The 15,533-nt window shown below is 39.0% G+C and overlaps 1 protein-coding gene across 1 annotated transcript in view; it reads right to left on the reverse strand.

The window, feature by feature from the left end:
• TRIM37 (tripartite motif containing 37) overlaps positions 1–15,533 on the reverse strand; it is a 110,789-nt gene that overhangs the window by 28,334 nt on the left and 66,922 nt on the right. The window contains exons 19-20 of the mRNA XM_017861564.1: positions 7,433–7,627; positions 3,495–3,803 (exon numbers count right to left, since the gene is read on the reverse strand). Of these exons, the coding sequence (XP_017717053.1) occupies positions 3,495–3,803; positions 7,433–7,627 (504 nt within the window). The remainder of the gene's footprint in view (positions 1–3,494; positions 3,804–7,432; positions 7,628–15,533) is intronic.

The following is a 15,533-nucleotide window of genomic DNA, read 5'->3' on the forward strand; positions in this document are numbered from 1 at the left end:
GATTAACAGGCATGAGCCACAGTGCCTAGCATCCCCAAACTAGTTTTTAAATGTAAAGCAATTCCAGTCAAAATACTTTGGAGGAGGATTAAATGTGCAAGAACTACCAATAACATTTTGAAAACAAAACAGAATAAACATATCCTATCATAGTATTAAAAACTATAAAACTACAGTAGTTAACAAAAAGTGTTAGTCTGGTAGAGGACATGACAAATACTGGGTTAAACAATACCAAATTGCTGTTTCTGTATGTCCAAAACTTGAGTACTGGCAATTTCACTTATTTCAGCCTCTGAGTTCAAAAACAGAACCATGTTTGGGAATCTGCTCTATAATAAAGGATGGATTTCATACTGCATCATATTTCAAAAAACATGTTTCATTCATTTGGGGAAAACATCATTCCATTTACCTCACACAGCATCATATAAAATTAACTTCACATGAATTAATGACCTATATGCAAAAAAGTCAGAAAACAAAAAGTACCAGAAGAAATTAAGGGTTATTTTATTAACTTGGGAGTTAAAAGCCTTCTAAATAAAATAATAAGACCCCAATGCCATGAATATTATTAATACAGATGTCTAGGATAAAATTTTAAAACTCTGTCATCAGCAGGAAAAAAAGGTGGCAACGGGGAAGAGACAGCTGTCCCTTGGAATACGTGGGGGTTGGTTCCAGGACCCCTGCATATACCAAAATCCTCAACTGAAGTCCCACCGTAAGATCTGCAGTATCTGCCTATATTGAAGTTGGCCTTCCTATATGCAGGTTTGGCATCACCCGAATATTGTATTTTCAATCTTCCTCTGGTTGAAAACAATTCGAATATTAAGTGGACCTGTACAGTAGAACAAGCCTGTGCTGTTCAAGGGTCAACTGTATCTGCAAAATATGTTAACAAAGGTTTTCTGAGAAAGTTCACTCAAAAAGCTGTACTTTTGGTTTTAATATACCATTTGGTTTAATATACTATTTCCTTGAATAGCAGGTGAGGCCAAGTATCTTTTCATATTTTTATTGTACATTTGTATTTTTTATGTTAATGGCCTATTCATAACCTTTATTCATTCCACTAAATTGTCTTCCTTATATTAAGAGAATTCTATAAATTTTGCAATTATTTCCTTGCCAACCCATCTTTACTGGATTATTCACATCACTATCAAACATTAATACGGCCAATTTTAATAAACAACACACACAAAGAGAACCTAGAAACAGACCCTCATCTATATGGTCAAATGATTTAGACAATGGTGCTGAAACCATTCAATGAGGAAAGAAAAATCTTTTCAACAAATAGTGCTGGGAAAACTGGATATCCATGGGCAAGTCAGACCCTTCCCTGACACCATAAACAAAATTTAATTCCTAATGGATGAAAGAGTAAAAGTAAGACTAAAAGCAAGAACTAAAACTCTTGGAAGAAAACAGGAGAAAGCTTCATGACAATGGATTTGGCAATGTTTTCTTGGTTATGACACCAAAAGCACAGGGAACAAAAGGAAAAACACATAAAATGTGCTTCTTCAAATTAAAAACTTTAAATGTCAAATGACACAATCCACAGAGGGAAAAGGCAACCCCCACACTGGGAGAAAACATTTGCAAATCATATAATTGATAAAAGATTAATATTTAAAATATATACAGAACTCCTAAAGTCAACTACAAATAAACAACTCAACCCAATTTTAAAATGGGTTTAATTCACAGATGAAAAAAATTGAAGAGGACACAAAAAAGGACACCCCTGCCAACAAGAAACTATTGACCCCACGCCTCCTCCAGCTTCTACCTACTTCATTGTGAAACTTCTTTTAAAGAAGTTGCGCATTTGCGCTCTGGTCCCTGACCTCATTCGCTCTTCTGCTACACTACTCCATGGGCATGGTTCTTAAAAGGGCCACTTGGCCTCTTGCCTTGACACTTCTCAATGATATTTAACACAGGGGTAACCACTCTACTTCTTGAGATGCATTATTTTTGATTTTTGACATATTATCCCTTCTAGTTTTTCTCCTACCTTAATGATTGCTCTTTCAGCTTCCCTTGCTGGCCTCTCCTATTTATCAGACCTTTGTTTAAGTGCCACAGAGTCAAAATTTTGCTTCTCCATTGAAACTCCCTCCAAACTTGACCTATTCAGTCCTCTGGATTTAAATAATATAAAACACTATTGACTTCCAACTGTTTATATCCAGCATTGACCTCTCTCTGAGTGTCAAACTTGTGTACCATTCGTGTGTCTATGACATTTTACTAGGATATCTAGCAGGTGTCTCAAATTTAACATGTTTAAAAAAGAATACCCAACTTTCTGCCCTTACCTCCTCCCAAGCCCCACAACCTGCTTCTTATCTTATTTGCTTCTCAATAAATGATACCACTGGCTACTAAGTTGCTTAGGCCAAAACTTAATCATAATTCTTAGTTTCTTACTTTTCCTAAAACTCTATTTAGGCTTTTTCAACTATGGTTCTGAGAAAGAACTCAGCCCTGCTGATCTAAGACTGGATTAACTTCCCTCCTATGCATCTAGAAGAGAACAGCACATCCTTAAGAGAACTAAGAAAGATGGAAACCTCAGTCAGAAAGGCTGCTGGCCTGTGAGTAAGTCCTCTATCCACTATTATAACTCCAGAAAATGCCATCATATTTCACACAAGATAATGTAATAGGCTGTTCCTGGTCTCACAACTCCTGTCCTCAACCCTTTTCAGACCCTTCTCCACACAACAAGCAAAGTCATTTTGTAAAGTGTAAATCAGATTATAAACATCCCCTATTTTTATTCTCCAGAGGCTTCCTCCTTACATCATAAAACTTGAACTCCTTTTTGAGGTTTTACAAGACTCTCCCTGATCTAAATTCTGCCTACCTCTCTCTGACTTCATCTCCTGCTAGTCTCCTCTCTCTGCTTTCTTTGTCATACTGGTTTTCCTTCAATCCTTCAAATACGCAAAATAAATACCGTGTCAGTGACTCTGCATTTTCCGTTGTTTACCCAGAACACTGCTTGCCTTAGATCTCTAAATAGCTGCCACCTTCCTAACCTTCAGGTCTCAGGTCAAGGGCTGCCTCCTCACAAAGACTTTCTCTGACTACCCCAAAAGAACATGTCTCATCTGCTCCTCCCATCCCACTCCTCGGTTGTTTCCTTCACAGCACCTTTTACCCACTGAAATGATCTTGATTTCTTTACACATTTTAATGTCTGATTCCCATTACTAGAATACAAGATCTATGATGTTAAGAATTTTGTCGTGTTGATTGCCAAATACAGAGTAAACAATCAAGAAATGTTAGCTCTACTATATAGTAAAAATATACGGAATCAATTTTGGATGAGGAAAAAAGTCACATGTATTTGTAGTCTTAATTCACTGGAATAGAGGTATTTAAATATTATTCTTTTGAAAAAAACAGTCATCTAGTTTCCCAAATAACATGTGGAGAAATGACACTAGGAATATATTACTTACAGTTTCGTATGTAACAATTGGCAACTGATGACTCTGCCAGGAGTTCCATTCCCAAATCCTGTAATCTGCCAGAGTTTTCAGTTCCACATGCAGACAGAGCTGCCTGGTCAGCAGAAAAAAGGCTTTTCTGCATGTCTCCAGAAGTGGCAATGCTGCTTTTTATTTCTGAAAGTGTATTCTTTATATCAGTTTTCATACATCGAACTTCGGCCATTTGAGTTTTGAGTCTTTTTAGCATCTTTAAATCAGAGGGCACTCGCCACATTGCCTGCTGCTTCCTTTGGTCTTTATCTTTTCGAGAATATGATGCTTCGGAGAAATTGACAAGTCATGTTAACAAACGTTAATATTCATGAAATCATTTGTACATGAATATATGCAAATTTGATGTGTAAAATAAGCTAGGGCGCTTTACTTGATATCAACAATAAAACATGCACTGAATTCTGTTAATGAAAATAAAGATAAAGAATCCTAACTTATTCACACCTTCAGTTAGAATCTGAGTCACATCATACTCAAATTTGAATTACACATTTAATTCTAAAAGTTTAAAAGCTGCCCCACTGCCTTGTGCTTTCTTCTTTAAACTTCTCCACTTTTCTAAAACTTTCTGCAGAGCTTTTATTATGTTTATAACTGAAAAAAACGACAAAGAAAATCTAGAAGCCAAATACTTTGTTAAATCTGCCATATATAACATTATATTTAAAATATGTATTGCTGGCCAGGCGCAGTGGCTTACGCCTGTAATCCCAGCACTTCAGGAGACTGAGGTGAGAGAACTGCTTGAGGCCAGAAGTTCAACATCAGCCTGGGGAGCATAGTGACATCCTATCTGTACAAAAAAAATTTTTTTGATTAGCTAGGCTTGGCAATACCCTGACTGAACTTCCATTTCTGATAATTTTCTCAGAATTGTAAGCTTTCTGAAATACAGTCTGAATCTAACCACTTCTAAAATAAAACAATGGCTCTTCATGCCTACTATGAATAAATTCCTCCGGCTAGCATGTAAGTCCTTTCATAAAATGGACCCAACATGACTTTCTAGTTCTACTTACCACTGTATGTACCTTAAAATCTGGTTCAACTAGATTACCTGATACCTTTTAATACTCCTTTACATGGTTAAGAACATGAATTTGAAGTTAATCTGACAAATGTTCACTAAATATGTGTTGAAATAAATCACAGAAAAAAAATAAACATCAAAACCTAAGCAGGCCAGGTGCAGTGGCTCACGCCTGTAATCCCAGCACACTCTGGGAGGCCGAGGCAGGTGGATCACTTGAGCTCAGGAGTTTTGAGACAAGCCTGGCCAACATGGTGAAACCTGTCTCTACAAAAAATTACCTGGGATTACAGGGATTCACGCCTGTAATCCCAGCTACTCAGGTGGCTGAGGTACGAGAATCACCTGAACCCATGAAACGGAGGTTGCAGTGAGCTGAAATCCTGCCATTGCACTCCAGCCTGGGCAACAGAGTGAGACTCTGTCTCAAAAACAACAACAACAACAACAGCAAAAAACAAGCAAACAAAAAAGGACCCAAGCAAACCTTTTCAATAAAAAGAAAGTCCTATCTTTCTGCACACTAGCTTACTAACATCCCTTCACTGAAAGGTATTTTCATTTGGCTTCTATGAGTGTTTCTCTTGGTTTTTCTCCTTTCTAAAAGCTCTTTATCTGGGTCATCTTCCTCACACTCAGTAAAAACAGATGTTCATCAGGATTATGTTCCTGGCTCTCTTCTTTTAAAATATTCTCAAAATTCTTTTGCAATCTCACACCCTTGGTTTTAATTATCCAGTATCACCTCCAGAAAAATAACTGTCTGTATTCCAGTTTTTTGTTTTTTGTTTTTGAGATGGAGTTTCACTCTTGTTGCCCAAGCTGGAGTGCAACGGTGCAATCTCGGCTTACTGCAACCTCCGACTCCCAGGTTCAAGCCATTTTCCTGCCTCAGCCTTCTAAGTAGCTGGGATTACAGGCACCTGCCACAATGGCGGGCTAATTTTTTGTATTTTTAGTAGAGACAGGGTTTCACCATGTTGGCTAGGCTGGTCTCAAACTCCTGACCTCAGGTGATACACCAGCCTCAGCCTCCCAAAGTGCTGAGATTACAGGAGTGAGCCACTGCACCTAGCCCCAGTTCTTAATTTTTAGCTGTCTACTGGTCCTAATTTGATGTCACACTGTTATGCCCAACTCAAGATGTTTAAATCCAAAACTTGCTTTTTCTTTCTACTATTTTCCCCACCCTCATTATCATCAGCATTTTATCATCTATGTTTGAAATTCAGATAACCTCATTTATATTATTTCTACACAGAAAACTAGTTTTTTTTTTTGTTTTTTTTTGAGACAGAGCCTGTATCTGTCGCCCAGGCTGGAGTGCAGTGGTGCCATCTCAACTCACTGCAACCTCCGCCTCCCGGGTTCACTCCATTCTCCTGCTGAGTAGCTGGGACTACAGGCGCCTGCCACAACGCCCGGCTAATTTTCTGTGTCCTTGGTAGAGATGGGGTTTCACCGGGTTAGCCAGGATGGTCTCGATCTCCTGATCTCGTGATACGCCCACCCTGGCCTCCCAAAGTGCCGGGATTACAGGCGTGAGCCACTGTGCCCGGCCAAAAACTAGTTTTAAAAGAAATCTTATTGTTTAGTTTGCATTTTCCCAATGAGACTGAATATTTTCAAAAACATGATTTTACCTGTCTATAAAATATACCATTGTATGGTTATGCTGTAATTTATTCAGCTACAACTGTATTGTTGAATATTTTTAAACATCTGATTGTTTTCTCTTTGGAATATACTCCTCAAAGTGAAATTCCAGGTTTAAAGGATATAGGTATTTTAAAACTACTGCAAAATTGTCCTTCAAAAAGGTTAAACCAACTTACATATCCACCTACGGAATCAGAACCTGTCTGTTTCACTGGGCCTTTGCAAACAACACTTGTCATTTAAGTAAAACTTTATATAAAGCATACTTGGCGCACACGTAAAAGGCAACTGTTTCATAACCTAAAGACAGTCTTTTAAACTGAGGATCCAGACTTTCAGGAAGTATATCTGGCTCCTAGGAATGAAGAAGCCTAAATAATCTGGGCTCCATGTCCCTACACCAGTAGAGGAGCTCTATTTCTGTTACTTACACAGAGGTTCTGCCTTGGACTTAGATTGAAAAATGAGTTCTCTTGCCTTAAAGCTGCATCAAAATCAGAGTTCTAAATCATTGATTTGATGTATATAATACTATTGTTTAAGAAGGTAGAAAATATTTGTCATATATTTTTTAATATACTGAATATACTTTAGAAAGCATTCCAACAAAATGGTTTTAAAATGTAGTTTTAAAGGCAAATCCTTAGTTGTCCAAAATGACTCTATCCCTGAGTTTTAAAAAGCCCATGTTTGACTATACAAATCTCCACTTTATTATAGTAACACAAATGTAATTTCTATTTAACAAATAACCTTTGCACAGAAAGCATTGCTGCCAACTGGTGTACATTTTTAAGCTATTGAACATCGAAGAATGAGTAAGTCACCTTTTTCTATGTTCAATTTAGATACAGTTCCACTTGGAAATAAGGGAATTCATGAAGCCTGACCAAAAAAAGTCCATTCACAAAGAAGATAACTGTATTTCATCCATATGAAACTATCCATATCAAACTATCAGGCAAAATATGAGTAGCAAAATCATAAAAAACCTTCTTGTGGGCATTTTTACTTTGTTTTGCACAAATCACCTTTGAACAGTAATTTAAAAATTAATTTGGTTGATATAAATGTCATTTTAGGGTACACAATGAAAACACAGAAATACACCATGTTCCACACATAGCTGAAATACTTAAATGAAAATTCAAAAGTTCTTTTAGACAGCCACAGAAAAAGGAAATTATCACTGGTATTATTTTACCTGTGGGCTGCAGAAGTGAAGCAGGTGGGCGAGGTTGTAAGCCCCACAAATTTTCTATACTGCTCCGGTCCTTAAGGTCCAACAAATGTATTAAAATTAATGGATCAATGTCTAGTAAACTACTGGTAGCAGCAGAGCATAAATGTGTTCTTCTTGATATTCTACTACTGGAACCCACATAGCCATGGCTACTACCTGCAAAAGAGGTGTAGGAAATGTATGATATACATATCTGCACAAATTTAGCTATATTGAAATGAAAAAATGAACTGGTTAACATTATATGAATACTTGTCTATGGACCTATCTCTTAGGAGTTCAGGTTCATGATAAGAAGCAGAAAGAAGGACCCAGACGGCCAGAGTTGTACACTAGCACAGTGATTGAGTGGTGGCCTCATTAGTACTTAGAATTCAGAAGCAAGCACCAACCCCATCCTGAGCCCTAGAAAAAAACAGATGACAATGTGTACAATGTGCACAATTGGAGGGATGAGGGGTGAGGGTGAGGAGGAGATTATATCCCGTGACCACCTGGTTTTAGAGAAAGAAGACAAATTCCCATACTATAACAGATTACAGAGTATTAGACACCAAAATAGGAATCTCCTCCAAGTCTCTGGGCAGCAAAATGTACAGGTCATGACGGTTTGGTAGACTTTTTCCACTTTGATTAAATAATGGGGTACAATTTGAAGTTTTCAGACTGTCATGTTAATGACTGATGCATATTACAGACATCTGTAAGCAGATATTATGCCTATAGCCCTATACTGGACTATGCTCTTTAAGCCAAGAAAAGCATCTGACTTTTCTCTAGCACCTAGTTATAATACATAGCAAATACCAGGTATGGAAATGTTGCTTAAAACTGACCTTCTTCAATAAAGCTGTTTAAATATATTCTAAAGAGAACATTTTAAAAAATGCTACATGTAAGAAAGTAGGTAATATAAAATATTAAAAAGTCAGGTTCTGACTACCCATGAGTATTTCAGACAGATCCAGAAGGATATAACTTAGGAGGAAAGCTCCATTATTCAGAAGCTTCAAGCCAATTAATAATTTATGCTTTTCACATCCTCATGTTCTCACTGTCTCCCACTTCTACCTCCTCTTCTAAGGATTATTATCTCACTGACAGTTTTTCTGCCCAGCCTCCGTAAACACTGCAATTCCTATTAAATAACAGAAAACAATTTCCCCTTCACACTGAACAAAAACAAAAACAAAACACTTCGTTTTTTTTTTGAGATACAGTCTCACTGTTGTCCAGGTTGGAGTGCAGTAGCCCAATCTCCGCTCACAGCAACCTCCACCTCCCGAGTTCAAGCGATTCTCCTACCTCAGACTCCCGTGGCGGAGACTGTACAGACATGCGCCACCACACCCGGCTAATTTTTGTATTTTCAGTAGAGATGGGGTTTCACGGATGGTCTGGGTCTCCTGACCTAGTGATCCACCCGCCTCAGCCTCCCAAAGTGCTGGGATTACAGGCGTGAGTCACCACACCCAGCTGAAAACTGTTTTTACCTCTTTTCTTTTACTAAGGAATTCCCAAATTGGGTTGTATGTCAGTCAGCTGAAGGAGATTTTAAAATTACATCCTAGATATACTGAATAAGAACACTGGGGGTAAGAGGCTGGGTGCAATGGCTCACGCCTGTTATCCCAGCACTTTGGGAGGCTGAGGTGTGTGGATCACCTGAGGTCAGGAGTTCGAGACCAGCCTTGCCAACATGGAGAAACCCCATCTCCACTAAAAATACAAAAAAATAGCCAGGTGTGGTGGCAGGCACCTGTAATCCCAGCTACTCGGGAGGTTGAGGCAGGAGAATCACTTGAACCTGAGAGGCAGAGGTTACAGTGAGCCAAGATCACACCACTGCACTCTAGTGTGAGTGACAGAGTGAGGCTCCATCTCAAAAAAAAAAAAAGGATACGGGCGTGAGATCCAGGACTTATTACCAAAAAGCTAGTCAGACTATTCTTACGTATAGTAAGCCCAGTAGCCCAGTGAATAGAGTTTACTGCCCTAATATCTGGTTCTCCTTTAAAAATGGAAGTTGCTCATTCTTCCATGTTAAATGCACTTACAGTAGAGAAAGCAGCGTCTCCTGTTTCTCACTGCTTTTTCAGGCCATTATTCTCACCACTGAACAATAACTTTTTTACTCCCCCTGTGGGTATGACCTTTGGCTACTCCCCTTTCAAATGTTCCCATCTTTCTCTCTCTCTTTTTTTTGAGACGCAGTCTCGCCTCCCAGGTTCAAGTGATTCTCCTGCCTCAGCCTCCCTCGTAGCTGGGATTACAGGCATGCGGCACCATGCCCGGCTAATTTTGTATTTTTAGTAGAGATGGGGGTTTCTCCATGTTGGTCAGGCTGGTCTTAGAACTCCCGACCTGAGGTGATCAGCCCGCCTTGGCCTCCCAAAGTGCTGGGATTACAGGCAGGAGCCAGTGTGCCCGGCCTATGTTCTTACCTTTCTACCCACTATCACATTTCCCCACAGGCATCAAAGACTTTGGGTTGGCATCGATTTCAGTTTCTCTCTTTCCAAGCTATTCTGTGTGTCTCATATATAAATGTACAGCCCAATGAATACTCACAAAGTGATCACACCCAGATGAAGAAATAGATCATCAGTACCCCAAAACCCCCTCCTATGCCTCCTAAAATTGCTCACTACTTCTACTCTACAAAAGTAATCTTCATCCTAACTTAAATTACAGATTGGTTTTGCCTGTTTGTATTTATGTAAAAGTAGTAACAGAGTATGCTCTTACGCTCTTCTTTGGTCAACATTATTCATGAGATTCATCTATATGGCTGTATATAGGAGTAGCTTATTCATTTACTTAAAAAAAAATTTTAATATTCTTTTTAAATATTTTTCTTTTCTTTTCTTTTCTTTTTGGGACAGAGTCTTGCTTTGTCACCCAGGCTGGAATACAGTGGTGCAATCTTGGCTCATCGCAACTTCCACCTCCCAGGTTCAAATGAATCTTATGCCTCAGCCTCCCGAGTAGCTGGGATTACAGGCATGCGTCATTTCACCCAGCTAATTTTTTCTATTTTTAGTAGAAATCAGGTTTTGCCATATTGGTCAGGCTGGTCTTGAACTCCTGGCCTCAAGTGACCCACATGACTCAGCCTCCCAAAGTGCTGGGATTACAGGCATGAGCCACTGCCTCATTTTCATTATTACTGTGCAGCATCAGTTTATGAATATATCCAATTTATTTCTCTATTCTATTGGAAAACAATTTGGGTTGCTTCTAGCTTTTGGCTATTAAGAATAAAGCTATGCAGCCAGGCACAGTGGCTCATGCCTGTAATCCCAGCACTTTCAGAGGCCGAGGCAGGTGGATCACGAGGTTAGGAGTTAAAGACCAGCCTGGCCACGATGGTGAAACCCCATCTCTACTAAAAATACAAAAATTAGCCAGCCATGGTGGAGGGCGCCTGTAATCCCAGTTACTTGGGAGGCTGGGGTAGAACTGCTTGAACCTAGGAGGCAGAGGTTGCAGTGAGCTGAGATCACGCCACTGCATTCCAGCTTGGGTGACAGAGCAAGACTCAAAATAAACTATGCTTCTGAAGTTCACATAGAAAAAAAAACCTCATAAAAAGACAAACGGATCAGTGGCAGGTTCTTCTCCATTTGTGCCAAGCGATATGAATCTTGCTAAAATATCACACTGATATACTTGAGTTCATTACAGCATACTGCCTGTATGCATTATCATGACACTCAAGGCCCTATTACAGTCTAGTCCTAAACTACCTTTCCAGAATATTCTACATTTTCACATCCTTTATTTTGTTATAAATTACATACTGATATTTACAGTCATAAAATCTTGTAATGATCAGTGCTGGATTTTCATTTAAAAATTATGCTCATTCATTTTTCTAACATCTGTGGGCCAGGTGCAATAGCTCACACCTGTAATCCCAACACTTTGGGAGGCTGAGGCAGGAGGATTAATTGAGGCCAGGAGTTGGAGACCAGCCAGGGCAAGAGAGAAAGACTCCGTCTCTACAAAAAATAATTAGTTGGGTGTGGTGGCATCTGCAGACGTCTTCTTATGAGAACTGCTTTTAGTTTATTCAGTTATTTGAATTTAAGTGAAAGATAATTTATGTTAAAAACAATTTGTGCTGAAAAGGTTGTAAATATTCTAATCCAGATTACTGGCTCACTGAATCCAGTGAGTAGGAAAAAATCAGTTTGTATTTGCTGGTTGTGTGTGTGTGTGCGTGTGTTAAGAGACAGGGTCTTGCTCTGTCACCCACGCTGGAGTACAGTGGTGCAATCATGGCTCACTGTACCCTTGAACTCCTAGGCTCAAGCGATCCTCTTGCCAGGCTCCCAAGTAGCCAGGACTACAGCCACTTGAGTCAATAAATATTTCTTGTTTCAAGCTATCTCCTTAATATGGTCCATAAAAGGAGATTATTAAGTAAAAATTTAACTTTATACCTAGCTTTTATATAAGCCCAACCATCTCCTTTTTAACGCATAACATAACATCGTAATTCTTTAGATGACATAACTTTTTAGTCAATTGTGTAGTTCTAAAACATTAACCAGGCCTGGCACAGTGGCTCACATCTGTAATCCCAGCGCTTTGGGAGGCAGAGGTGGGTGGATCACTTGAGGTCAGGAGTTTGAGACCAGCTGGCCAGCATGGTGAAACCCCATCTCTACTAAAAATACAAAAAAGTTAGCCGGGAATGGTGATGCATGCCTGTAGTCCCAGCTATCTGGTAGGCTAAGGTAGGAGAATGGCCTGAACCCGGGAGGCAGAGGTTGCAGTGAGCCGAGATCGTGCCATTGCACTCCACCCTGGGCAACAGAGCAAGACTCTGTCTCAAAAAACAAAAAACACATAAACCATTCGATGCTTGAAATGGACCTTCATAATAAGCATATAACAAGAAAGCATTTCCACACTCTGCCCACTGTCACCCTGATCTAGCTTTTTTATTGCCTTGGTTTAAAAAGCTTTTTATTGGCCGGGCGTGGTGGCTCACGCCTGGAATCCCAGTACTTTGGAAGGTCGAGGAGGGCAGATCACGAGGTCAGGAGATCAAGATCATCCTGGCTAACACAGTGAAACCCCGTCTCTGCTAAAAATACAAAAAATTAGCTGGGCGTCGTGGCGGGCGCCTGTAGTCCCAGCTACACGGGAGGCTGAGGCAGCAGAATGGTGAGAACCCAGGAGGCAGAGCTTGCAGTGAGCCAAGATCATGCCACTGCACTCCAGCCTGGGCTACGGAGCGAGACGCCATCTCAAAAGAAAAAAAAAAAGCTTTTTATTTGAGTATAGTTTTAGGTTTACAGGAAAGGTAAAAATACAGACAGTTTCTGTAAAACCCAGACCCAATTTCCCCAATGTTAATACCTTTCATTACTATGGTATATTTGTGACAACTAATGAACCAATACTGATATATTATTAACTAAATCCTATTGAGATTTTAGTAGTTTTCCCCTAATGTTCTTTTTCTGTTCAGAGTCTCACCTAGAGTATTGAAATACATTTAGTTGCTCCTGTCTTTTTAGACTCTTCTGGTCTATGACAGTCTCTCAGATTTTCTTTATATCTGAAAAGTATGTCAAATATTTTGTAGAATGTTCCTCAGTTAAGGGTACGACTTTTTCCCTCATGATTAGATTGTCTGTGGGTTTTTAGAGAGAGAAGATACTACAGATATAAAGTACCATTCTCAACATATCAACATGACTTATCACTTAAAATACTATCAACACGCTATCAACATGACCTATCACTTATAATACTAAATTTAATCACCCGGTAGGTAATGTTTGCCAAGTTTCTCTACTTTGAAGTTGTTTCCCCCTTTTGAAACTGTACTCTTCAGAAGCAAGTAATTAAGCATAGCCTACATTTAAGGAGTAGAAGTTATATTTCATCTCCTTGAGGAGGGAGTATTTAAATAATTTGGAATTCTTTTGTATGTATACTGTCATATTCTAGCTAATTGTTCATAAATCCACTCACCTTTAGGTTATAAATTACTTAGTGTTGTATTTTCCAGGTAGGCACGATATTTAACAAATTTGTGCCAAATATATAAATTTCCCAAAGCATATAATAAAAATAAACTGGTTGATTATTATGTCTTCAACATCTAGAATACAGTGCCTGAATTACTAAAGAACATTCAGAATTATAACACAGGCTCCATTAAGAACAGGGATATCTTGTTATTCAATATTTTCATAATTGTATCTCTAAATAGTAAAACTGTACACAGTTCAAGTGCTCAGTAAATATTTGATGAATATATAATTCAAAAATGTAAACTCTTCTTTACCCTAAGTGTATATAAATGTTATATATAAGAATATCCCTACCACACAGTTTAAGAGAGGAAAGAATGGACCTAACTAAAAGAAAACACACAAAGCTGAAAAGTCAGTCAGTCAGTAAGACCTAATGCTATGCCAGACAAGGATTAAGTCACATGCTCCCTATACTTAAAGAATAAACTACATTCTAACTGCAAACAGGGTTTCTTCTTTTTTCTAGAAGCTAAGCAAGCGCTAGCCTCAAGATAAGCAATATTGAAACAATTGCAGCTTACTGACTGCCAGATGCTGCCTGTTCTACAAGCCATAACTACAGAGCTTTCATTGGACAAAAGACTGATTTCAGCAACTTTCTCCTGTTAAGAGTCGCCAACCATGGACTGGTTCTGGCCCGTATACAGAGGTTGAGCATTGAGTGCCTTTGTGTTGTTGGTTTTACCTTTTGACAACAGGGCCTAATTGTAATGCATTTAAATGTTCAGTCCCCAGTTCAAAGTAAACACAAAATGCATGTAACATGCATGTTTGTCTACTATGCATACATGTGTTCCCCTCTTCATGATATTCATAGCTCCTCCTATACCCTGTTGAATCCATTTAGTCGTACTTGGCCAACTTATTCAGTATCAATTCCTATGTTACCCTTCCCTCCTGCAAAGTGCCTGCTTTTAGTCTTTGCCAGAGGCTATACTTCACAGCTTGTCAGGATGGCCAGTCTTTATAAGAATTAAAGCTTTCTCTCTAAATTTGTAGATCTTGTGATTCTTTGAAGTTCCTCCTGACTAAAGAATGACACAGAGGAATGAGAGAAGACTAAGGAAACAAACAGGAATCCAGACATAAAGGAATTTATGTGCCATGTTAACAAGTTTGGACTTTATCCTATAATAAATATAATCCTTAAAGAGTTTTTAAGTAGAGAAATAACATGATTAGATATTATTTTCATTATTTTCTTTTCTGAGACAGGGTCTCACTCTGTTGCCTAGGCTGGAGTACAGTGGTGCTATCTCAGCTTACTGCAGGCTCCGCTTTCTGGCTGAGGTGATCCTCCCACCTCAGCCTCCCAAATAGCTGGGACCACAGGCAGCAATTTTGCCACCACATCTGGCTAATTTTTTTGTATTTTTTGTAGAGACAGGGTTTCACCACGTTGCCCAGGCTGGTCTCAAACTCCTGGACTCAAGCGACGCACCCACATCAGCCTCCCAAAGTGCTGAGATTACAGGTGTGAGTCACCAAGCCTGGCAGAGAAGTAACACGATTAGATATTAATCAGAAAGAAAAAAACACCCTTATTCTGAATCCATGCTATAAAAATGGATTCATGCTGTAAAAACAGAGGGGAACAATAACAAATACAAAGAACCCAGGTGAAAGGCTGTTGTGAAAGACAGAGGCCTAGACTAGAAATGGCAAAGGAGTGGGAGTATCAAATGAATTTACGCACGATTTAGGAGACAGAACCAACAGATCTTGGTAATACACTAAAGGTAAACTTTTAGGGAGAGGAAGAAGTAAAGAATGTGCAGCACTATCAGTCAGGGTAGCTACTGCTGACAGGCAGGCTGGCAGATGAAAAGACAGTAATTTGTGTTTGGGAGGTGCTGAGTCACACCAAGACATGGGTTTGGAAATTACTGAAAAGACAAAGGCTAAAGAAAGAACTTGAAGAGTAATCAGCATATAGATAGTACCTGAAATACAGGTGTGGATATGATTACCCAGGATTAAAGTCAGGAGCAGAAAGAATATAG

The sequence above is a fragment of the Rhinopithecus bieti genome, unplaced genomic scaffold (assembly GCF_001698545.2).
Source record: "Rhinopithecus bieti isolate Rb0 unplaced genomic scaffold, ASM169854v2 scaffold_57210, whole genome shotgun sequence".
In the NCBI taxonomy this organism is placed as follows: Eukaryota; Metazoa; Chordata; class Mammalia; order Primates; family Cercopithecidae; genus Rhinopithecus; species Rhinopithecus bieti.